This window comes from Boleophthalmus pectinirostris, unplaced genomic scaffold (assembly GCF_026225935.1).
Source record: "Boleophthalmus pectinirostris isolate CB_2022bp ecotype Guang Dong unplaced genomic scaffold, ASM2622593v1 HiC_scaffold_8, whole genome shotgun sequence".
NCBI lineage: Eukaryota > Metazoa > Chordata > Actinopteri > Gobiiformes > Gobiidae > Boleophthalmus > Boleophthalmus pectinirostris.
In genome coordinates this window covers 14228278-14253560 of record NW_026571515.1, presented here as the reverse complement: position 1 = coordinate 14253560, position 25283 = coordinate 14228278, and the positions used below count along the sequence as shown (strand labels likewise).

Genomic DNA, 25283 nt, shown 5'->3' with positions numbered 1-25283 from the left:
AAGAATAATATTTTCATCATCATCAACATTCCCTGGGGGTGTGAAGCTAATAGAAAACACCGCTTTGTTAGAAGCTCAGGGCGTCCAGATGTTCCTATTTACCCGGGACAGTCCCAGTTTTGAGCCTGTGTCCCCTGTCCCAGCAAATTTATCCAAAACCAGTGATTTATCACAGTTTTATAAAAGAAATGTCCCAGGTGTCCCTATTTGTGACCAGTCTGATCCCCGCCAACAGTAAAGAGAGCCATACATTGTCATTTGTTTAGGTAAAATATAGATAATCTGCTCAAAAATGATCAAAACTCAAAGAAAATGTGACTGTTATGACCCAGCTCGCTTGGGGTGAGGGAAGTAACATATATGTATATTAAAAAAACAAAAAAAAACCAAGATGTTAAATGGAATAAATTAAATAATGTTTAATTAACGGGGTTAATGGAATTACAGTTTTGTGTCACGCAGGCTTCCACAAAAACGAGTGATTAACTAAGGGACACACACAAAACTAAAACACAAGTGTCCCAAAGTAAAACCACATAAACCCACAAACAGAATCAAGTGACCAAATTTTAAAAAAGACACAAAACAGAACTAAACTATACAAAACTAGACACACACATACAGACAGACACACACGCACGGGCCTGGTGTGTGTGGCCTGAACCACTCCACCAATCACAGATCAGGGTTCCCACAGCAGGACTTCAGGACAGCCAGCAAAACAATTTAAACACAAAACAAATTACTACTGAAGGCCTGGGGCCATAACAGTGATCCTGCATTTGCAACAACAATTCCTGACACCACGTACTAACCAGGCTCGACCCTGCTCAGCTACTGTTGGCAGGGATCAGATTGGTCAAAAATAGAGACACCTGGGACATTTCTTCTATAAACTGGGACAAATCACTGGTTTTGTTTAAATCTGCTGCGACGGGGACACAGGACTCAAAACTGAGACTGTCCTGGATAAACTGGGATGTCTGGACACCCAACTAATATGTGCATTGTGTCACCATGGTAACTGATAAACATCCCGCCAATAGAGATCCATACAGAACACCCCCAGCACGATGTCACTGCAAAGTATCAAAAGAAATTCTATCACATTTCAACAAAGAATTACAATTAGCTGTGACATTTATTTATACCTCTTTAATATCACAAAATAGTCATAATAAACTAAATTACACACAGAGAAAGAGATCGAAGAAAATTAACATAATCTTTGAAAACAATATATACTCTCTCTGTGAGAAATAAGAACTAAGGCGTAAAACAACCTTAAAATGGTAAATACAATCGTGAGTTAAAGCATTCTCCAACACACTTGAGTCATGTTGGAGAATTAAGAGCCCAAAAGGTACAAATCTAAACACAAAACAGATGTAAACACACAAAAACAGGTACATCCACAGACATTCAGAAGAGCATCCGGTCAGATAATCTCATGTACAATTTGACTTTACTTTGACTTAAAATGTTTTATGCTTAAATCAAACTATGAATCATCACCACAAGACTTTGAATAAGGTTTATTTAGCAAACCACAGACTGTATAAAGAAGTGGACTAAGCGAGTCAAATGAAGCTCACAAGGACAGCAGTTATAGGAAAGAATTTGGAGCCAGTTCCATATTAGGAATTACAATGTCAAAGGCCATAGTTATTCTGCCACTAAAAACAGTCTGACCCACTCCACAAAACACCCGAAGAAAATCTAATTATTACACCAGACTGTCGATGTGAATATCTGTGTTGATAGAATAATGTTTGAAATAAAATTAACCTTGTATCGCATGAATCGTCGCATGTTGAGGGACTATTTTCTCATATATCAGTGCTCTATCAGGAAGTACAACTCGCTGCTGATGCTCAGACATAAATCCTTCAAATGCAAGGTTGGTTTTACTTCTAAAATTATTCTATTGACACAGACATTTACATCTAGCCTGATTCAGTTTCCACAAAGTGAAACCTGCCTGACCTTGCAGTGTTAGATTTCATTCGCTCGACGGTAGGCCGGTACTTTTTTAAACTGAACCAATCGCTGCTATTTGGTCGTGATGTATGCAATGTGCCGCTAATGGGGATAACTGCTAGCCAGGCTGGGACCACCTAGTGCCTCCTCTCCATTTAATTTCTCTCCAGTGAGTAGGTCAGGAATCAGAATACACTAGACTCGATGATTCACAAAAACCCTGGAAGTGAGAGTTCAGGCACCAGTCAATCAGCGAAGACCAGCAGCGATTGGTTAAATGATATAAAGCACCTGCCTACCGTCAAGCAAACGAAATCTAAGGCTGCGACGTCAGACGGTTTCTATGAAGTGAAACAAAATAAAACCTCTATATTAAGCTTTTCCCAAATCCCGTAGGAAGAAGGGCAATAACGTCTTTCCCCTTGATAAAATACACCAAACATTCTCTTTTTTTGTTATGGCTTTAAATCCTCGATCTTGGGAAGCGTTGCCAACACAGAATGTATGTTGCCGAACTCACACTTCCGGGGTTTTTGCGAACCGTCTAGTGTATTCTGATTCCTGACCTAGTCGCTGGAGAGAAATGAAATTGAGCGGAGCCACTAGGTGGCGCCAGCCGGGCTAATTCACTTTGACAGTCTGGTGTAAGTGTCTCCACACGTCTCCAACACTCTGGCTCACAAGGAAATGAGACCCTATGTCCAAAATTCCAAATTGTTCCTTTTAACACTTGCAGCTTTCAGAGAGCGGAGCGAAGTAGTTGTCTGTAGCTGTTTATACATATAAGTAAATGTGGACAATTTTAGTTTAGCCACCATTTATGTTACAATATTTTAGTTTATTTGTGTCTTTGTTTTTCTTTCCCGTGTAGTTAATGTGGCTTAAATCAGTAAAATATTAGCATCAGTTGAAGATCTCTGTGTCTTGATTGAATCTGAATCTGTAACAGCAGCAGTTACAGAGAGAGGGATGACGATTTTTCAATGTAAATTGAATTGGAGCCAGAGTCGATGGAGTCTGAAGCGCGCCCACGCTCACTTCCTATTGTCCATTTATATAAACAGTCTACGGGAGGAACACAGCTGTAGTGTGAATATGAATATTAAACTCCTGTGTGGTTTTGTACCTGTTGTAAACAAACCTTTAGTCGAAAATAGTTTAACAAACATTTAAGAAGCAACAGTCATGATCCCTGCAGTAGTTTTTACTGCAATAAACTTGGAAAACAGGTAGAGTGTAACTTTTCTGGTGGGTGTGTCCAACTCCTGTTTCTCACCCTGACAATTTTGCCTTAATTATTTCATAGTATATAAATAAACTTGGTAATCACACTGGAGACAGGTTAATAGTCAGATCAGATCAGATTTATGGAGAAGCGAGTCTGCACATGTAAGAATTCATGTTTTTTAAGGTATTTTTGAGCCATAAAACACCTGTAATTGAACAAAAGCAATTAAGATATCTTTAATGCCTTAATGGGGAACATTACAAAGAAATAATATCGAACAGAAAAAAAGAAAATGCCTTTAAATTTATGTTTTAAGATTGTAGTAAAAAGTAAACCATGATGAAAGGAAATATTGATGGTGAAAATAATACTAGTTGCACAAATGTTTATTAAGAAATGTGGAAAAAAAAGAGAGAAATTAAATTAAAAATTGGCCAAAATATAAATATAAGTGGGCCTAGCAGTGTTAAAAGTGTGCTGCACTAACACATCATTTTTTATTTTATTTAATTGAATTTGTGTCTGTGTTTGGGCAGTTTTGTTGTTTTTTATTTGTTGTGGATATTGTTTTATATTATTGTGTTTTGTTTTTATGTTAATTATTGTATTTAGTTAAATGTTATATTGTCTTTAATTTAAAAAAAAATAAAAAATTCTGTCTAGGTTCAAAATCCACAAACTGAAATAAACTGACTTCTCAATGAAAAAAAAAAAGAAAAAAGAAAAGAAATAACATCTCCATGGAAACAAGCAAGTAGTGGACCCTCCACTTTAGAAGTTACATAATGCAGCTTTAAACAGAGACATTATTTTTTATTTATTTGTCTTTACGTAGCTCATATCTGTATTAACCCTTACATAATAGGCGTGACAAATTTGACCCGTTTTGACATTTAAGAGTAGTAAAAGTAATCTAAGCATCATTCTTTAATCCTGAAATTTGGTGACTTTTCCTAAATTTTGCCAAAATGCACAGAGATGTTATAGTTTTGTACAGGTGCTACAAATTTTTGGACACTGAGGTTGGTTTGGGTCCAAGATGGATTTTAGCTCTATCAGTGCGGATCAAATGAAGGAAAATTGAAGTTTTAGGGAATCTTAAAACTGTGAAACTGTACAGACCATGTTTGAGGTCAAGAGTTCTCTGTTTTGTTCCCAGAATTAGACCCCTGTTGGTTTTTGAAGGGTCATGGGGGAATCTCAAAACAGTGAAAGAAGCGATCATCCTGTATATGGAGCAGATAAGGGACAGAAGTCAATCAAGGGGCAGAGAGTGTGAAAAATCCCTCAGTCGTCCAAATAGAATCCATGGCAGAGGAGAAAAATCTGTTTGTCGACTGAAGAAAAGTTTGTTTGGTTGAATAAGTTTTGCAGCTGCTTCTTCAGTTCTGGTCAGACACTGGTGGACACTTCGTTATATCTGTCTGCAGGGAGGAGCTAAATAACTACTCTGAAACTAACACACACACTTGTTTACGGTTTCTGTTAGTTAGCTCGGCCTATTTACTTGTAATGAGTGGGTGGTCTAATTAGTATAACCTTTCAGGGCCATAATGGAGCTCCCACACCTCTTGACCAGACCTTGCAACACCTATTGTTTTCTTGTTTGTTTTGATTTAGGTTTGAGTGTAACAGTGATTACATGGTATTTGATTCCACTTGTCATTACATTTATTGGACTAATGTATTTTGGTTGAGTAGCGCTCTGTTGTGATGACCGGTAGTGATAAGTTCCTCTGGTGCCGAGAGCACGTTGCCAGTTCATGAGAGATGGGCACGGTGGGTCAGTGATTTTAGCTCTGTCGGTAAAATTTGTGTATTTCTGTAATTAAAATAAATGTAAATAGGAGAGATGGTGTCGGAGGCCTCCATTTCTGTTTACAGAAGGCCCTGAAAGGTTATACTAATTAGACCCCACACTCATTACAGGTCAATAGGCCTATCTAATGAACAAAAACTGTAAACAAGTAGATGTGTTAGTTTCAGAGTAGTTTCACTATAGTTAGCTCCTCCCTGCAGACAGATATAAGGAAGTGTCCACCAGGATTCTGACCAGAACAGATTTTTCTCCTCTGCCAGGGGGGAAAGGTCTTTCCTTCTAAGTTTGTTTTCACTTAGGACACCACAATTGTCTTATACAAGCAAAAGAAGAACAAGAAAATATGAAAAATATGCTCTTCCTGCTCTTTTAAACATAATGTTTAAATATTACATGTATTTATTAGTGTGGGATAGTTGATTTAGACATTCTAAATAGATATGTTGTTCAAAATTTGGTATTGACACTTACTATGAGAGTATTCTCGGTCCGGGTCAAATTTAACCTTAACCAGACTGTGTTCATTTCTTAAGTCTTCAGTTTGTAAAGTTTAAAAGTTTAAAACATTCTTTTTCACTACAACGAATTGTGCTTTATCATTTTTGGAGTAGAGCATTTTGCAACATTCATTAATTAGATGATTTCTACACAGGCTTTGTTTTGAAAGTTTAAACTCAAATCTTCACCCTCTGAACAGAACTGAAGCGCGTAGAGAGACTTAAAGCTGCATTGTGTAACTTTTCCGGTGGAGGGTCTTTCAAATGGTTTTCTCCTTGGAGATGTTATTGCTTTGTTTGGATTGTTTGATAGTACGGTATTAAACCTTTCTATCTTCATGGAGACCAAACCAGACCAAGTTACAGGTCAGATCTGAGGAGAGGCACAGTCAGAATGCATTTTTTCTTGATATTTTTGAGTTATAAAACCACCTGTAATACATGCATCACAAATTTCGGACTTCTGGTCATTGCGCAGTGCATACGGGGAAGGATTCTCTGAAAAAGTGAGCATCAAACCGCCATGATTGTTTTCCCAGTGGGATGCGTCTATTGACAAATTTGATCTTTTCTAGTCTTTTGAAGCATATCGTTTTTGTTTCTGGTTCTGATAGTCATATTTTAATGTGTGGTTGTTGGATGTCCTAACAGCGGAAAACAGCTTTGGAAGTTTGCGAACTCCATAAATGCAAAAGGATTCAGATGTGTGTGACTGCAAACCTCCGTTCAAACTGTTTCCCTTCCCAATGGAATTGAAAAATAGTGAAAGGCGAAGGCGATGGGCAGGATTGATTCACAGGAAGGACAAAAAAGGAAACCTTTGACTGACTAAATCATCCCAAGTTTGCAGCGAACATTTTGTATGTGGGGTGCCAACAAATTGGGATCCTGTTTGTTAAGCGAGAGGTACAGAAGACAAACAGACTGAGCTGCACTTTCTTGTTCTTGTTTAACTTTACAGCAACGTCTTGGTCTCTTTGCAGTGGAAGGTGTTTCTTGGTGAACAGCTGGTGCCTTCTGCTTTGGCGTTGACTTTTTAAATTTGTAACTAAGGTTGAGCAAGGGATCAGGACTTTGCTTTGATGGCGCTCCACATACAAAATGTTAGCTGCAATCAAAGGTTTCCTTTTTGGTAGAACAATCCTGCCCATCGCCTTCACCTTTCACTATTTTTCAATTCCGTTGGTTGCTAAGTCCATTTCTCGAGCCGTTTTCCTGCTGTTAGGATCCAAGAACCACACAATTTCGATGTCTGAATCCCCAAACTAAAATATGACAATATCAGAACCAGAAACAAAGGCGATATGGTTCAAAAGACTAGAAAAGGTCGACTTTGTCAATAAACACATCCGACTGGGAAAACAAACATGGCGGTTTGATGCTCACTTTTTCTGAGAATCCTTTCAAGTATGCATTGCCGGAAGTCCAAAATTCGTGATGCATGTATTGAATAGATGTAAGGTAGAGCTGTTTAATGTCACACTTGTACGATCTCCTCCAGCAGAGTCAGGTACAGACCGCAAACGATGGGATTTTGAGAGTGGAAAAGCAAAAAAGTCAATATTTTAAGAAAGAATCTGTGCATAATCCTTGTCCAAAATGTGCTGCTGCAGTTCAGGGCAATAGCTGCAAGACTTTAAAGGTGCACTGTGTAACTTTTCTGGTGGAGGGTTCATTAAATGCTCTTATATGATATTAAACCTTTCTATCATCATGGAGATCAAACCAGACCAAGTTACAGGTCAGAATTTCTGTTTGTTTTTCTATGTATTTTTGAGCTATAAAACCACCTGTAAGTAATTTAATAAATGTAAAATAGAGTTGTTTAATGTCATACTGTGGCACATTCTAAGCCGAGCAGTGACATATCCATAGAAACAAGCAGGTGACGGACCCCTAACCAAAACGTTACGCAGTGCACCTTTGCGTTTGTCGTCTCTGAGAAACAAAAGTCACGTTTATATCACCTCTTCTTTATTTAAAAACACAAGACAGCAGCCTCGGCCAAAAGGAGCTCCTCTTTGAAGAGCTAGTAGTCTTTCCCAAATCATACACAAAATCCTCAAGTGCAAAAAGTTCAAGTTCAAGGTTTTAAAATGATACAACTAAACGTGTGTAGAAGTTTTTCGTTCGGACAGAGGGAGCGGGAGAGCCCAGAGCGAGTGGGACATGATGGTGATGACAGACAGAGCCTCTCAGATCCTGGCGTGGGGTCTGCTACAGCTTCATGTTGTTCAGATCTTTGGAGAGGGTCTGCAGATAGGCGTTGTGGATCGCACCGAGGAAGTCTGGATCATTCTGGCAAAGGAAAGATACGTTAAAGGGGCATTGTGTAACTTTTACAGTGGAGGGTCCATCAAATTCGTTTACCGTATTTTCCGCACTAAAGGGCACACTTAAAATCCTTTAATTTAATCAAAAAACGACTGCGCGCCTTATAATCCAGAGCACCTTATATATGAATTTATTGGAGTGTCTTAGTACAACTTCAGTAAACTATAAAGTCGGTCCACTTGCAGCATTACGGCTCCTGTAGTCAGGAGCATCAGGAGTAATGCATACTGTAATTCCTTTTAATATCAAAATGCACCTGTCAAGAGACACGCTTACAACGCCCACTTTAAACTCAAGGCTGTTATAAAGTGAAAGTGCGAGCTGCGTGGGAGCAGTGGATGAGAGGAGGAGAACACACATTCACCAAGACAGGGAGACGGCGCCGAGCGACTTACGCCACGATCTGCCAATGGATTATGGACGCCTGGGCTAAGAATCAGTATCAACTGTGGTCCGAGCTTTCACCAAGACCGGAATCATCACTGAACTGCCAGGGAACAGTAACCACACTGACTCGGATAATGATGAGAGGGATGTGGGCGAGCTGGATGCCGGAATCGCCCAACTGTTTGAACTATTATGAAGTTATTGGGAATACACGAACAATCTAGTGTCTCAGACAGTATTTTTTTTAAGTGTTACAATTGAACAAAGTTGAGAGTTTTTGTGAACGTGTTAAATAAAGTTTGACTGACTTATCTAACTGTTGTGTTTCGTTTAATGCGTCTTATAGTCTGATGCGGTTTATTTGTGAAAAAAGTTTGAAAATAGACCATTCAATGACGCCTTATAATCCAGAGTGCCCTATAGTGCGGAAAATATGGTACATTACGCTGTACTTTGCCATGAAATGTCTAAAAGGTAAATGCACAAATGTGGAACCTCGTCACAGTTCTGCCATTTGTTTTGTGCTTCTCAGGCTACGTTTAAGGTTTTGCGTCTATGTCACAAAACCACGTGACCAGGTGTTTATGCCGCCATATTGGAGGTCAAACTATCCATCTGGACCAACGTGTAGTATTTGTGTGTGATAAAATTTGTATTGAATAACAATGGTTTTGACCTGTGTGGCTATTGGATGTTCTGGCCGGAGTCAATCTGCTAAAGAAGGAGGCCAAAGTATCTTTCTACTGGATCCCGGCTGATAAAGATCACAGACAGAGGTGGATAGTGGCCATAAAAAGAGAGGAATGGAGCACACTGAGTACAATCATCTGTCAGTCAACATTTCACTTCTGGTGAGGGACACAAACGAAGAGATTTACAATAAATGAAATGAAATATACCAAAACTATTTTTCTCCCCCCCACTTCGGCCTCTATTTCCACCGTCCCGGGTCGCTCTGGCTCTGATTTTTGACCTCCATTTTACTTCCCCTGGCTATTATCAGGAACAGATGTGATGTTTGGTGATCAACAAAGATCTCACACATACCGCTACAAAATATTTATAATCCTCTAACCCCGTGTAGCTTTTCAGTTCTTGGTTGGTGTCGGACGATGTCGAATGAATTAAGCAGTTGGGTGGGCGACCCAACGAGCATGCGCTGAACGAACGGAACTATTTTTAAGAAGAATAAACGTTTACATGATCGAGGAATAAACTAATTTGTCTTTAAAATCGGAATAAACCACCCACTTACTTCGGAATTAAATTTAAGTTTCATGTAAACGTGGCAACTGTGAAACATTCCAGACAAAGCAACAACATCTCCATGGAAAAATGTATTTGAAGGTCCTGTAAAATGTTGTGACGTCGACAGAAACCGAGCAGTACAAAATAAACCACACAAACTGACCTTTATCAGATGCACCAGAGTGTCCTGTAGCTGTGCTTTGGTGCAGAGGCTGGGCTGAGCGTCTCCGGTGGACGAAGGCTCGCCGTGGACAGGAGGGAGGACAGCAGGGACACTGGGGAGGACATTGGGGTGGACGTGGACGGGGGGGACCACGGCGGCAGGGGGGGGCTTGCCGATGGATTGTTGAAAGACGCTGGGGGACAGGAGCAGAGACGCTTCGGCTGCACTCAGACTGGGACTCATGGACACAGCCTGGGGACACACACACACGGGTCAGAGCACAGAGACTTTTACAATCCAGCTGAGGCCGTTACAATGTATGGACCACTGCCCATTAGAAAAAACAAAACATCAACATGAAACAACTCAAACAACAAGAAATATTGCCTTTTTTTTGCTCATTTATTATTGGTCTCATCTCTTTTAATCCCTGGGCCTTGAGGAACAAATTTCATTCTGTCAAATAAACAACACTCTGCTGATTGTTTATATTGTCTCATCACTTATTTCCAACATTTAACTTATCACACAAAGATCCAATTGTGTAATTCATGCCTCATATATCATGACGGAACTGTGTTGTATGAATAAAAGTTAAAATATTTTACGTTCAAGGCCAAAATCAGCCTGTTAATCGTCTTATAACATGCGATTAAAAGCCCAACCAGGTCTGAACAGATACCCGATCCAGCTAATATTTCAGCATCAACACCGATATTCGATACGAGCATAGGTATTTTGTGCATCCCAAGTTAAGATTTGGGCTTTGTTTTAAATCTGATCCAGATTCACATTTCAAACATATTCAGGGAAGACTAATACACTTAGGGGACTCAGTGATTTATCGTGATACTTCATTGTTCAATTCTGGAATCAAATTTTTTAAATAATATTTTACACAAAAAAAAAAAATAAAAAAATCACTACTTGCATTCACTTTTCTCATGATTTTAAACTATTAACAAATTATATTTCACACAGTTGTGTTCTCCTGAAGGTGTAGTTGACTGTATTATTAGAAGTAATTATTGATAAATTGCAATATATCATCCATTGTTTTAGTATTGAGATATATTGTGATAAATCAAATCGTGACGTGCATATCATGATATGTATCATATAGTCAGACACAAGGCAGTGCACACCCCTAATTACACTAACACAAGAATTCAATGTATTTTGTAGGTTTTGTAGAGACATAAACTTCTAGATCAGCAGTTTTTCCACAGTATAACGAAAATAATTTCCAAACAACATGAAACCAGTCTCTTACTATTTTTTATTGCTACCTATTTAGAAGTTTATTACCATTTAAAAAAAATATTTTTTACTCTTTGTTAAGCTACTGTGTCCAAGTAATTCAATAAAGTCTTTCTAGGTCCCAGTCTAAGTTGAACATAATGTGCATTCCTACTTAAATAATTACAGCTATAGCAAATTGCTAATTACAACCTATCAAGAGGATTTTTTAAATAAAATTGCTATAAACTTTGCATCACTTCTAAAAAATAAATTGCTACATGCCCCTGGGCATTCCTAAAGCTCACACAGCTTTGGGCCGCTCTTCATTTCAGTTTTCTGCAGCAAGTAACTGGAACCACGAGTTAGTTTTTACCTCTGTCGATTTTTAAAAACTCCATCCAGAGAATTTACAGGATCACTGCTCATGCTTTTAACACTTTAAAATCTTTAATCTACAAATGTTTCACTGTCTCATGTTTCTATTCACTGTTTTATATTATAGTTGAAGTGTGAGTGTTTTTTTGTTTGTGCTTTTGTTTTCTTCTGCCTCTTGACCAGGTCGTCATGAATGGGAAGGTGATCTCAATTGACTTACCTGGTAAAATATTGAATAAATACATTAAAAAATATATGTATACTTAGCTAAACTCAGTCACATGAAGTGCCGGTATGCATATGGACTTACGAGAATTCAAACAGGCAACACACTGGTCTAGGGTTAAAAATTTACTGACTGTACCATCGCCTTTTATCTATTTAAAAATTACAATAAAAACCTTTATACTAACCGACAGAGGTTTGACCAGAGCGGGCGTCTCGTTGTGTGGCAGCAGAGGCTTCCCCACTGGCTCCTGGAAGCTGTGGGGCGGGACTAAAGTGCTGGGCAGGAAGTTGGGAGCGAGGATGGGTTTGTGTACTTCTGTGTTCACTGCCGGTTTGAGCGAGTTGAGAATTTCCTGCCCCAGAAACGCCCCCGGAGGCTGGGGCTGCGGAGGGGCAGGCGGAGGCTGACGAGGACCCAGCGGAGAGGCCGGGAGGTGGGGGTCCGGTCGAGGGCTCAGGGGCTGGAACACAGGACTGGGGTGGAGGGTGAAGGAGGAGGGGAGGACGGCGGTGGGCTGCTGGGGTCTCGGAGGTTGGAGGTGGGGGTTGGCTGGAGCGGGGTAGGCCTGGGGCTGGAGGTACGCGCTGGAGGGGTCAGGGGCGGAGGCGGCGGGGGGCAGAGGAGGGTTGGAGGTGGGCATCGTGGGCAGGGAGGGGTCTTTGGGGAGCGAGGAACCAAACAGCTCCTCTACGGTAATCTGCTTCACGATATGAGATGGCTGGGGAAAAGAGAAATAAAATTAAAATGTTAAAGTCCAATAGATTGACTCTTGTGATCTTTAAGCCAAGTTATAATTTTGTTACCTCCTCAAAAACAAATCTGGAGCTGTGTTTTGTTTTATTCACATGTTTGAATAACCCTTATCTGTTTACATCTCAGAATGCTTTGTTCCAACTTGTGATGTCATGATGCAGCAGTTTTCAAGCTACATTTTACCTTTAGTTCAGTAGAGATTTGCAATTCCACATGGGGTTCTTGATGAAGAGAGACTGTCTGATTATGTAAGATCACGCACGCATAAATTAAACAAAACATAACTCAAAACTCCAGGCACACTGGAAAAAACAATATTTAGGAAAGTTTAAATGACTTAAATTAAGAACATTTTACTTTGAGTAGATTCAACTTGACAAGTAAAATGATCTACCAGTGGAACCAGTGTGTTTTTGTTTTTGTTCAAGCAACATTTGATTTTATTTCTTAATTTAAGTGCAAAAAGTTTTTGTTTTTCTTTTCTTTTTTTTTTAAGTGTAGCAAGTTGTATTTTCATATTGTAAGTATAAAAAGTCTTGTTCCACTGGCAGATAATTTCTCTTGTCAAGTGAAATTTACTCGAAGATAAAATTTTCTTAATTCACGGCATCTTAACTTGGCTACATTTTGTTTTTTTGCAATGGATGTTTATGAACAGTGGTGGGTTTTTTGTTTTTCTTCAGACAAATTCGCTAAAATCATCGCGAGATCAGCAGCGGTGAAACGCTGGAGATGCGCCCACGTAAACCGTCGGGTGACTGCCGGTGAAAGGACCGGCCCAGAACTCCACGCTCCATGGGGCTAACCGCAGCTGACACCCGATCACGCTTTGCAGACACCCTGTTCTCTCAGGGGTGGTCCTAGATTCCAAGTTCTGGTCCAAGATTAGACCTGGTTTAGACCTGGTTCAGTCCTCTGTTCAGACCTAGTTTATTCCTCGTTCAGTTCTGGTTCAGCTCTGGTTCAGCTCTGGTGTAGTCCTGGTTCAGTCCTCAGTTCAGACCTGGTTTAGTCCTGGTTTAGACCCAGTTTAGACCTGAATTATTCCGTGGTTCAGACATGGTTTAGACCTAGTTTAGTCCTGGTTCAGTCCTGGTTTAGTCCTCCTGGTTCTGTCCTCAGTTCAGACCTGGTTCAGTCCTAGTTTAGTCCTGGTTCAGCCCTAGTTCAGTCCTGGTTTAGACCTGGTTTAGTCCTGGTTCAGTTCTTGGTTCAGTCCTGGTTTAGTCCATATACGGTGCAAAAGTTCAGCATCTTCACACATTTATTTTGTTGAGAGTAACTTAAAAGTACTGTAATAGTCATGTAATATCTTAAATTTTATATACAGAAATTTTGTTATGTAACTTGCCCAACAGTGTTTATGAACTATCGTAACATCGTTTAGGACTTGAGCTGCTCACACTCCTCACCTTGTCCGGCTGCGGGGTGGAGTGGGCGCGCTCTGTGGGGGGCACCAAGGCTCTCACTGTGGGCTCTGCAGAGGTGGGCACATCTGTATCTCCGGCCTGAGCCTACGAAAAAACAAACAGCACATGACCACATGAGCACAGACAGGAGCCGGAGGTCGTGACCGCTGAGCCTGAGAGCAGAGATCGGTGAGAGCGAGAGGGCTTAAACTAAATGCACAACAAAAATAATCCCACATTTAGTGACGATGTAATCTCCGAAGTGATGCAGCGTTCGTAAGCTTTGTAGTGCAGAAAATGTCAGTACATAATGTCCAAAAACATCACATTACTCCTGAATAAAGGCCACAACTGAAGCTGTATTACACTTAGATCAGGAATGTTACAGTAAGAAATACTTTTTATTGCAAGTTTTTCAAGAATCTACCTTGATAAAGCGAATATCAATTATTTGTCAGTAACAATTATTGAAATATCGTGATACCGTATCGTCAAAAGTTTTAATGCCATACTGTGAAACATTCCAGACAAAGCAATAAAATCTCCATGAAGAAAAGTAGTTGAAGGACCGGGAAAGCAAGCGGTACACAATATAATATCAAACATTTAGTGTCATATTGAGGATGTAAGTATGAATAAAGGTCAGGTGTGTCAGTGTAACCCTTTATAAATGCACATATCTGCATGAGTCCTCTGTTTTATCTGTGTTTTGATAAACAGCTCTTGTTGAAAAAAGTTTGGACATTCTTGACATAGTACAACCAATCAAAAAAACAAAAAAAAAACCCCCAAAACAGACAGATTAAAAAACACTATGTCAAAGTCCACTTTTATTCTCTGGCTTTTAATATCGCATGAACTATGTGATCCTCTGTGTTTTTTTATTTATTTCATTTATTTATTTGTTTCATTTGTTTATTTGTATTTATTGTTTTTATTTTTATTATTATTATTATTTAGTACTGCTTTTATGTATTGATTTGAATATTATTATTTTATTTATTGATTCTATTAGTTTCCTCATGATTGGAACATAATTCTGCTGATTTTTTTATTTATTATTTTTAAGTAAAATATTTTACATTGCTATGTGAAGCACTTTGGACTTTCTTATTTATTATATGTGCTATAAAAATAAAGTTGGAAAGTTTAGACTTAGCCAGACTTAATCCACAAGGGAAATTATTTGGACACAGGAGCTCAAACATCACAATATAATATAAAAACAATGAGTAAAATATATAAATGGTAGTAATAAATTCTAAATAAGTGGCAAAATAGAGCAAAAGACAGGTGTCAAATAAGGCACAATTATATAAAAGTCAAAATAAAATAGAAAAATAAGTTTCAAAAAAAGTTAAATCTCAGCTATATACAAGAGGAAGACCACTTCAAAGGAGCTTTCACACACTGAAGTCGATAAAACCCCCTCACCCTCTGGTACTCCTCCTTGGCTTTGCTGAGCAGCTCCAGGATGTCGATGGAGCGCGGTTCCGGGACCCCATTGGTCCTGGCTGGGTCCACTCTCTCAGGGGACGGTCTCTGGGCAAGCTCCGCCTCCTGCTTCACAATCCTGAAAGAACACGAGCACACGTTAATAATCATATTTAAAAGGTCAAATATTACACAAAACTGACTCTTGTGAGCTTTAAGGCATGTTAGAACGTTGTTACCCACTCAAAGGTTGTGATGAAGAAACTACATTATAATATAGACCAGAAAATAGCCTAATATTGGCCATTTAATAATAATTTAATAATGCTTTGTCACAGCAGAACAAATGGAGTGGTACAGATATTAATGCAATCTGTACTATTTGAGTCCAAGATTGAGTCATACAAATGAAAGATTAATGCTCAAAATGGAGGGGGAAGAAATGAGACTTCTTTGAACCCACTCCAGTGTCAGAAAAAATTAAAGAAAAGCTGCTTCCTTGTTCACAGTCAGTATACCAACAAAACAATACAATACACACTCCTCAAAAAAATTAAGTAAATATGGACAGGGAAATGTCTTAGGAACCAAAGGATGCCACCTCATTTTATGGAAATAACATTATCAGCGACAGAGGACTTTTATAGAACCCTTGTGGAATCCCAGATCAGTGTAAGGGCATCACTGAGCTCCTGTAAAGTCTGAGAAGCAACGTGGCGACATCTGATGGACCCAAACATAATGTCCCAGAGGTGTTCTACCAGGTTTAAGTCAGGTAATCATGAGGGCCATTCAGTTCCTTCATTGTCCAGGTGCTGCCTGCAGACTCTTACCACATCAGGAGGAACACAGGACCTACTGCATCAGAATCTAATGACAGTCAGACTGCTGTTTTCTAGCCAGTAGAAGTCTGTGTCCCTCCATGGATATGCTTCCCCAGACGATCCCACCACCAAACCACTCGCGCTATTGCAGGCAGCATAGCACTTCCTGTGGCACCCTCAAGCCACCCTCTTGAAATCTGTTTCTGATTTGTCCAGACATTCACACCAGTGTCCTGCTGGAGGTCATTCTGTAGGACACAGGCAGTGCTCAACCTGCTCCTCCTCGCACAAAGGAGCAGATATGAGGTCCTGCTGATGGACTGAGGACCTTCTATAGCTCTGCCCTGCTCTCCTAGAGTAACTGCCTGCCTCCTGAAATCTCCAAATTTTAGAGATTGTGCTGGAGACACATTAAATCTCCTCCCAACGACACATCTGAATCTGCCATCCTGGAGAAGTTGGACAATCTGTGCTGTTTTTCTGTAGGGTTTAAGAATGGCTACATACTCCCAGTAGTGATAATTACTCTAGCCAAAGCAGCACTTGTGGAAAAAAAAGCCAAAAAAGACCAAGAGGGAGAAACTCTGACCTCCACATGTAAGAGCAGTCCTGTTTTATGGTTTGTTTCATTGTTGCTGCTCTAGTGCAGCTGTTGTTCATTTCCATTAAAACGAGGTCCATCCTTTTGTTCCTTTTGTGCCCTGTCCATAATTGTATAGATATCCAACAGATTTATTTTTTCACAGTGAGATCAGATGTGTTTTCAAAGTCTTTCTTGATATGTAATGGATAAAGAATAGAGCGAGTCAAACATGCAAACAGAGCAAACAACTGGCAACATGCAGCAACTACAATGTGGACACTTACTTCACCATGAGCTGGGCGATGCGCTGACAGTCCCTTTTGTCATAAAACCAGATACTGTAGATTCCCACTGTAAAGTAAACAGACAGCAGAATATTAGCACTGGTCCATTGCATCTACAGCAAAGAGGCACATTTCATTCATTCAGACGTGGACCAGTCTGATGCAGGACTTTTAATTCCACTACCGTTCACATTTCTACGCTGGTATGTGTTAAAATAGAGACAAGGAACAGAGATAAAGCTTATTGCCTCCATGTTTGTAGAACAGAGTCTAGAGTGAACAGCTTCTATACTTAAACCTCAATGCGTAATGTGTAATGATGAGAGAACAAATTTAAAAGGCCAATATTACACTATTTTCTAATCTGTTGTAATGTTGTTTCCTCATCACAAACAGACCTGGAGTTGTTTTGTTTTATTCTCACGTTTAACACACAAACCCTGCATATTTAGACAGGATGTGTGTTAAACAGAAAACCCTCTGTTCCACTTTTGATGTTGTGGTGACACAAAAAGTATGGAGATAGGTTAGCGTGTTTATTATCAAATAAATATCATGACATTCACAAATACATTTCTTGGTCCAGAAACGAATATAACAACATCCACAAATATAATTCAGGACTTACAAATAAATATAACCACATTCACAAAAGCATTTCTCGACTCAACGAAAATGTTACACGATTCACAAAAGTCAGTGCAGTTATATTTATTTGCAAACCGATAAACCTGCATTTACAAACCACCGTACAGATTTGAGACTACATTTATTTGTGGATTTTTGAGACCTTCCTGACAGTGTTTGATCCACAAATATGTGTATGTTGTTTTTTGTAAACAGCCAATCACATTAAGTGAGGTTCGAGTGTGTGGTTTATGGTTGACAACATTGCACTACTATTGTGCACACTGCAGAGTAATAGTCAATAGGTCCATAGGTTCCAGATAACTGGCAAAAATGGCAGGGTAAGGAGGTTCGTCAACTGTAAGTATAACTTGTTTTTAACTTGTGGTTTGTAAAAGCAGATTCAACGTTTTGAATATAAATGTAACTGCACGTAACATTTTCTTTTGAGTCGAGAAATGCTTTTGCGAATGTTCTTACATTTAATTGTTAGTCATGAATTATTTTTGTGAATGACGCTTGCTTCTGGACCAAGAAATGTATTTCTGAATGGCGTGAAATTTATTTGATAATAAAGGCACTAACCTAATACAATAAAAAAAGTGCTCCACTGTGTTTTTAAACTGCACACACATTCACTAAAATCATTTGGATAATTTCAGCCCTGGAATTACCAATCTCTACTGAACTAAAAGGTAAAAGGAAAGTGTTAACTTGAAAACTACCACATTACAAGGTCGAACAGATTAATTTAAATGCAAAAATATTTAAATACTGATATATTAAGGCTGTGCAATTAATTCAATTTTGATCACAATTTCGATTTGTGTGTCAAACGATCTCCAAACTCATAATCAAGTTGAAATGATTTAAGATTAACAAAGTTTATTTGGGGATTTTTATTTTTTATTTTTTTATTTTAGCGTTTGTAGAACAGCTGGATATATAGTTTATTTTAAATACATTTATGTTTTTCTATGCCTTGTTTCATGTTCAAAGTATATTTTATTAATTTTATGAACTGAAAACTGCTCTAAGGTTCATATTTGTAGTGTATATTTTCAATTTGAAAGTTTTACGTAAATTATCAATAACAAACTTTTTTTTTGAGAGAGAGAGAGAAATGCTGAATAAATGCATCATGTAACTAAAAAATAATTGTTTGAATAATAATAATTTCAATATTGACCAAAAAGATTTTTTCCATAATCGAGCAGCCCTATGACATATCGTATCGTTTAATGTGATGATACAGTATCGATATCGGGGGCTGCTATATTGATATATCACCAAGAGTATTTTTTGTAATATTTCACTTAATTATTTTTGTTACAGCACTACAGTTTTGATGCTTGTTTAGAGGAATGAAACTCGTTTATGTGACACATTTCACATTTTCACTGTTTTGATGATTAAAATGTGTGTTTTTCATATGAACCTTGCACAAGAAGTGATTTAACAAAAACTTTTAGTAACACAGCCATGATCTGAAATATATCGTATTGAAATATGTATCGTATCGGCAACTTCTTAATAATACCCAGCCCTAATTCTGGGTATGTTTTTGATGAGGTAGCAGCATTATAACAAGTCTGTTTTGAGTAATATATGACCTTTAAGCAAACCTACTCATCTTTTCTATGGTAACTTAGTATAATGTTTGTGTTTCATATTGTGCATCATTAGTGTGGGTGAGGTCTTAAGCCCCATGAGACCAGCCTGTTACCCAGCAGCCCCTTTGTTTGTCTCTGCTCCCTCCAGAGTCACAAGGGACTAAAGAGCCAGTAAACACCTACCACACTGCACCACACTGCCATCATTATCATTATCCAGGCTCCCAGCTAGTACAGATTTAGTCCTGTTTTTCTATTTTTTTTTACCACTATAATTTTGGCTTTTTGGGGGGAATATTTTCGTAATCGTTTTCTGGCTCACATTTGGCCCTTTCTCCTCTAACTTTGCATCAGTGAGAAGACATTTTCAACACCTCCAACTCTCAACTGTTACAATCTGGACAGCGCGAATGGAGTGACATCGTTGTGAATTTGTCTGCGGCGGAAAAAAAAACATGGACAATTTTTGAGGCCATTTTGTTAAAAGTCAAACAACCAGCTCGCTAGAATGTCATCTATACCGGCGAGATTGATCTGCAAACCCAGCCCAAAAGGAGAACAATCCACGCTAACCCTAACTCTGGCCATGCTATTTTTCCTCATCAGTAAACAAATGGGGAAACACTCAAATTCCCTGTTCGTGGCTGTGCTTAAGCTGCTCTTCAGGCTTGTGGTAGACTACCTTGGAGGGAGCGCAGTCAGCTACTTTCTCAAGATTTGATACGCCCTTTTTGGATGATGATTTTCAAAAGTCCCCCGATTTCAAACACAGAGAGAATGACCTAAGAGAATCCACACAAACTGTTCACGTTACATTGGCCAGTCTGGGGTCATGGCCAGAGAGGTGCCCATCGATCAGATCCTCCTGCTCAAAACCAGAAGAAGTCAGAACTGTTTCAAGCAGAAGGGTAAAGCCTTGTACCACCTCACACTCGGACGGTGCCTGTACGGGCTTTTTAGAGGTAAACTACACAATGTACGCATGTTAAAAAGCTGTTTTACAGAAGAATTTAGAGAGAATATTCAATAACAATATTTACTTTTGCTATAGCGATGTAATTGTGATATTTTAAAATACTGTTTCACACAATAAGTTCCATAGATTTTTTTTTAAAAAGCCTTAATTTGCTACTCACACACACCCCAAAAGGATAAATAGAAAACAAAATAAGACCAAAAAGGCTTTTATGTTTTTTAAATGTAATTTAGCCAATACTGATACTGTTTTATTTTTATTATGCAGCCTTATGTTTTATAACATAATAATAATATAAGTGTAAGCATCATTTCATAAGGTTTAAATAATTAACAATACATAATTGATTGAGCAATACATAATAATTCATTTGTATTTTTTATTAAAAAGCAATGTAGAATGTTTCAGTAGATGATTTTATATGTTGGATTTAATAGAAAGAAATTTGATACATGATTTCCACATTTGGGGGCGCACTATTAGCCAAGCTGGCGCCACCTAGTGCCTTCACTCAATTTAATTTCTCTCAAGCAACAAGATCGGGAATCAGAATATACTAGACAGTTTGCAAGAACCCTGAAAGTTGTAGACCGCGCACCCGCCAATCAGCGAAGAGCTGTGAAGCCATGACGTCAAACTCAAGAGTCTGTCTGGGTCCTTTTTGTGGAACAGCACAACAGTAAACAAAGCGGTCGAGATGGATGTAGACGAAGACAGACATTCTGTGTTGGCAATAATTCCTGAGATTGAGGATTTAAAGCCGGAACAAAGAGAATGTTTGGTGAATTTTATCAAGGGGAAAGACGTTTTTGCCCTTTTTCCTACGGGATTTGGTGCATTACATACGTCATGACCAAAAAGCAGCGATTGGTTAAATTAAAAAAGTACCCGTCTACCATCGACTGAACAAATCCTAATGCTGCAAGGTCAGACAGTTTCCACAAAGTGAAACTGATGAATCAGGCTAGCACACTAGTGCCTATCTCTTTTATTCCCATGTAATTACACATGAAGAAATGTTGTTCTTAAAATAAAGAAAAGGATGGCTGGAGCAACAGGGTCGTTTTATGATGCTGCAACAACATCAAGCTGTAAATGCGCAAGACAGACTCATTAGTCATTTTTCTTTTGTGAAGAGATTAAATTAGTATCAAGGAGAAAACAAAGTCTAAGATTTGCCTGTACAATAGGTCACTGACAATGCATCACTGAAGTATGCTAGACTGAAGTAATTTAATTTGTTGCTCAGTAGTCTATTAGTCTATTGTTGCTCAGTAAAGTTTGTCTAAGTCTCTTAGACAAACTTTACTGAGCAACAAAGGAAATTACTTCAGTCATGTCTGGCCTCTTTAAAACAACAATACGCAACTTCAAATAATTTATATTACAGGCAGTTGAAGGCATTAGCGTAACTTGCATTTCTAGACAGTCAAAGAGACTCAATCAGAGACACTGAAACAGCAATATACAGGCAAAGTGTCAGAACCAACAATCCACCTGTTGTTAGGCGAATGCTCAACCCACTGTTGCCTGGCTTTATGGTGCCATCAGTGAGACAAGAAGAGAATGCACTTTGTTACATCTTTCAGTGTTCATTCATCACAGGTACATTTAGAGTAACGTTTGTATGTTCACATTCTGCTGTGTTGTGTGTTGTTGCTTATGGGACTAGTGTTTCTAGGAGACAACTTTAGGCCAAACATAGTAACCAACAAAAACCCTGACAGTTACTTTGCAGTGGTGTGCTCTGACTTGGGGGATACTCACAGTTGCCATTTCTGTAGAGCAGAAAAGGATCTTGAAGCTGGAATTCCAAGTCTTTGTTGATTGGCTCCACCAGGTTCTCGGTGCTGAGTCTGTTCATGATGGTGAAGCCATGGTGAGGAGAGGCAGACCTACAAGACATACAAGTCATTTAGACATTTCCAGTATAACAGAAGATTTTGACATTATAGATCTTATTAAACATGTGAGTATTTTTAATCCAGATGAGTCCATCCAGGCTCTTCTGGTGTTACTCAATACTAGGGATGGGCATGATTAGTCGATTAATCGATAATTGATCATTAAGAATTTCATTGATTACGTTAATTTTAATCGACAAACCGAATGTAGGTTGCTGTGTGTAGCGTGACCAAACAGGGGGTCCGTACATGTATCTCTGCACTCAGAAGGAGCGAGCAAACAGAAACAGTCGGTCAGCCTGCAAAGTAACGAAACGCAAATGCGTATTTAACGATGACTTGTACAAGAAATTCCACGCTTTCCGTTGCGTTCGGGACAAGTGGGAGTCCATGTGCACAGTGTACAAAGCAGCACATATGTTTCGGTGTCCAGTGGGAAAAAGTTTTGCCAGGTGAGAGTCGCACAATGTCAATGACGAGTCCCCACCTCCCACCCCCCGTACGGTGTCCTGGTTTTGACAAATGCAAATATGGTCACACTAACCTGTATTCCACTGAGTCATGTCTTTTAATCCAACAGAAGCGCACAAGAGCTGATTTTTTTTCTTCGCTTAGTTTATGCAAATTAGCGATGTGGTTTTAAGTTTCGTTTCTGTGAGAGTTGCGCAAAACTGAATTAAACACATTATAATGTCAAACAGATTGATGTGGCTCTAGAGTCGTTACGGTTTATATGTCGTAAAGTTGAATTTAGTTATGCAGATTAGTAGTGCAGATAGTAATCATAATGATGATCATTTTAATATAAAAACGTTAATGATTAATCGATAATCGATCGTTAATTCTTCCGACGATCGATTAAGAAAATTTCATCGAATGCCCATCCCTACTCAATACATTTGGTTAGTACTCAGGACATAAATTGAACATGAATAAAACACAAATTATGAGCTTTAATTACAAACCCTCATTAATATTAAAGTCGAAAATGCCAGTTGACTGGCTAAAAAAAACTATTAAGTACTTGGGTGTGTGGCTGACACATTCTCCTGCTGACCTATTTAAACATTTGTGTATTTTAATCTAAATACAAGTCAAAATCACTGATCCAGGATGTTTATTATTCTACTGATAGTACAGCAAGATTACAATACACATTTCCTGCTGTTGCATTACAATACATAGGCCAAGATACGATACATATCTCGATACAGTGCACTTTCGGTTCGATACGTTATATTTAAAATTGATTGATAGGGTTCAGTAAAAAATAAAAGGCTAAATCGTGGCTGTGACACTAAAAGTCTTAAAAGTGTTAAACCACTTCTTGTGCAAAGTTCATATGAAACACAAACATTTTAATCATTAAAACAGTGAAAATGTCAAATGTGTCAGTTTCCTTCCTCTAAACAAGCAACAAAACTGTAGCACCTTAACAAAATAACTGAGTAAAATACACCAAAATAATTCTCTTGGCGATATATCGATACAGCAGCCCACGATATCAATACTGTATCATCACATTAAACAATACGATATATCTATATTTATATTTTTTGACCACCTCCAATAGTGTGCAAACTAACCTGTAGCAGTGTCATGCAAACACAAGTGACTCCTAAACTACTGAGGTCTTAGAATTTTTTCAACTTTTTTCTAGTTTTATGTGTTATATAGCACTGTGCACATTAGGGGTGTGCAAAAATATCGAAATATTGATATATCATGCCAATTTAATAATTAATGTGATGATACAGTATCGATATCGTGGGCTGCTGTATCAATATATCACCAAGAGTATTTTCTGGTTTATTTTACTCAATTATTTTGTTACAGTGCTACAGTTTTGTTGTTTTTTTAGAGGAAGGAAACTTGTTTATGCGACACATTTGACATTTTCACTGTTTTGATGATTAAAATGTTTGTGTTTCATATGACCTTTGCACAAGAAGTGATTTAACTAAGACTTTTAGTATTACAGTCATGATTTAGCCTCTATTTTTATTGAACCGTATCGAATCAATTTTAAATATATCGTATCGAATCGAAAGTGCTCCGTATCGAGATATGTATCGTATCGTGGCCTATGTATCGTATCGGCAACTTCTTAATGATACGCAGCTTTAGTGCAGGTGTTGTTTACAATTCCAATGCCACGTGCGAAATACGTCAAATGACGACGATTCAACAACAACAACAAACAAGAAAAAACAAACACAGTCAAATAAAACACAGAAACTAATGTATTTAAACCATCCAACACGCAGAAACATTCTCACCTTGAATAAACAAATAAGGTGCCTTCAATTTCAGTCTTCTCCTGTAAAAAACACAACATATGTCAGAGGCTCCGGGGCTAGTTTGCTGTTAGCGCACAAGCTGGTGCGAGAAAGACAACAACGCTACAGAAATGTCCATTCTGTATCATAACATTACCATAAATCTATACTTTTTATGACTGCAGATAATACTGAAAACTGTCTAGCTACAAAAAACAACATTGTGGCGTTTGGTAGAGTTTTATGGAGATGTTATTGTTAGCCTTTTCGTGCTAAGAGCTAAAGCGCCCGGTGTGTGTTTGAAATCCGCCCGTGCTTTTAGAGACAAACTTACCCATTCATTTGCTTTCGCGTTAAAATTATAAAGTGCCACTTGTCCGGTGACGTCGAGCAGCTTGTTGATGTACGGGTCTTGTCTCTGCAGAGCCGCTAAACTCATCAGATGTCCCGCGTTTGCGCTCTCCATCGTGCCCGAGTCTGCGCCGTGTTTGCTGCTCCCGCACGGAAGGTTTTCTGTGTGACTCTGATCACTTCCGCTCGCACCGGAAATGGAGCAGTGTGGAAACTTTGCCAGAGGCTTTTTTTTTTTTTTTTTGTTCCACATGATTAATCTGAATCTGATCTGACCCCAGATTTAGGTCATTTCCAATTCGGCTGATGTTGCTCACAGGACTGTAGATCCATGGCGCTGCTGCTGCTGCTGTGGAGAAAATCATTATGGTGAAAGAAAGAATACGAGTTTATCACGTGGTGTTGACGCGCCATTGGGATTTTAATAAAGTATTTATTTAAAATTTAATTTAAATTATTTTAAACCAACCAGAACATTTAGCAGTCAAATTACCAACCATAAAGATAAAAACAAAACAAAAAACAAAACAATATAAAGTGACCATGATGAAACAAACGCCAAAAATAAACGTAATGATTACTATTTAATCACAGGTCTCCAATTGATAGCTAAGGTCAGTTAAAATACAATCAGTCAATGAATCTGTCCAGGGACTACAGGTGGAAATTTGCACTGTGCTATAACCTGGAACAATGCATCTCTCCTGTTAAGGTTTATGTAAATAAATGTCTTGTTAAATAAAT

The 25283-nt window shown here is 38.5% G+C and overlaps 1 protein-coding gene across 1 annotated transcript; it reads right to left on the bottom strand.

The window, feature by feature from the left end:
* Positions 1-1308: 1308 nt before the first annotated feature.
* dcp1a (decapping mRNA 1A) lies at positions 1309-24713 on the bottom strand. Its single transcript, XM_020940839.2, has 9 exons — positions 24523-24713; positions 24189-24229; positions 21773-21900; positions 16790-16856; positions 15099-15237; positions 13668-13769; positions 11687-12220; positions 9657-9908; positions 1309-7822 (listed from the first exon to the last, which is right to left on the bottom strand). The coding sequence occupies exons 1-9, from the start codon at positions 24652-24654 to the stop codon at positions 7742-7744; spliced, it is 1476 nt and encodes a 491-aa protein (XP_020796498.1). The 5' UTR covers positions 24655-24713; the 3' UTR covers positions 1309-7741.
* Positions 24714-25283: the final 570 nt, after the last annotated feature.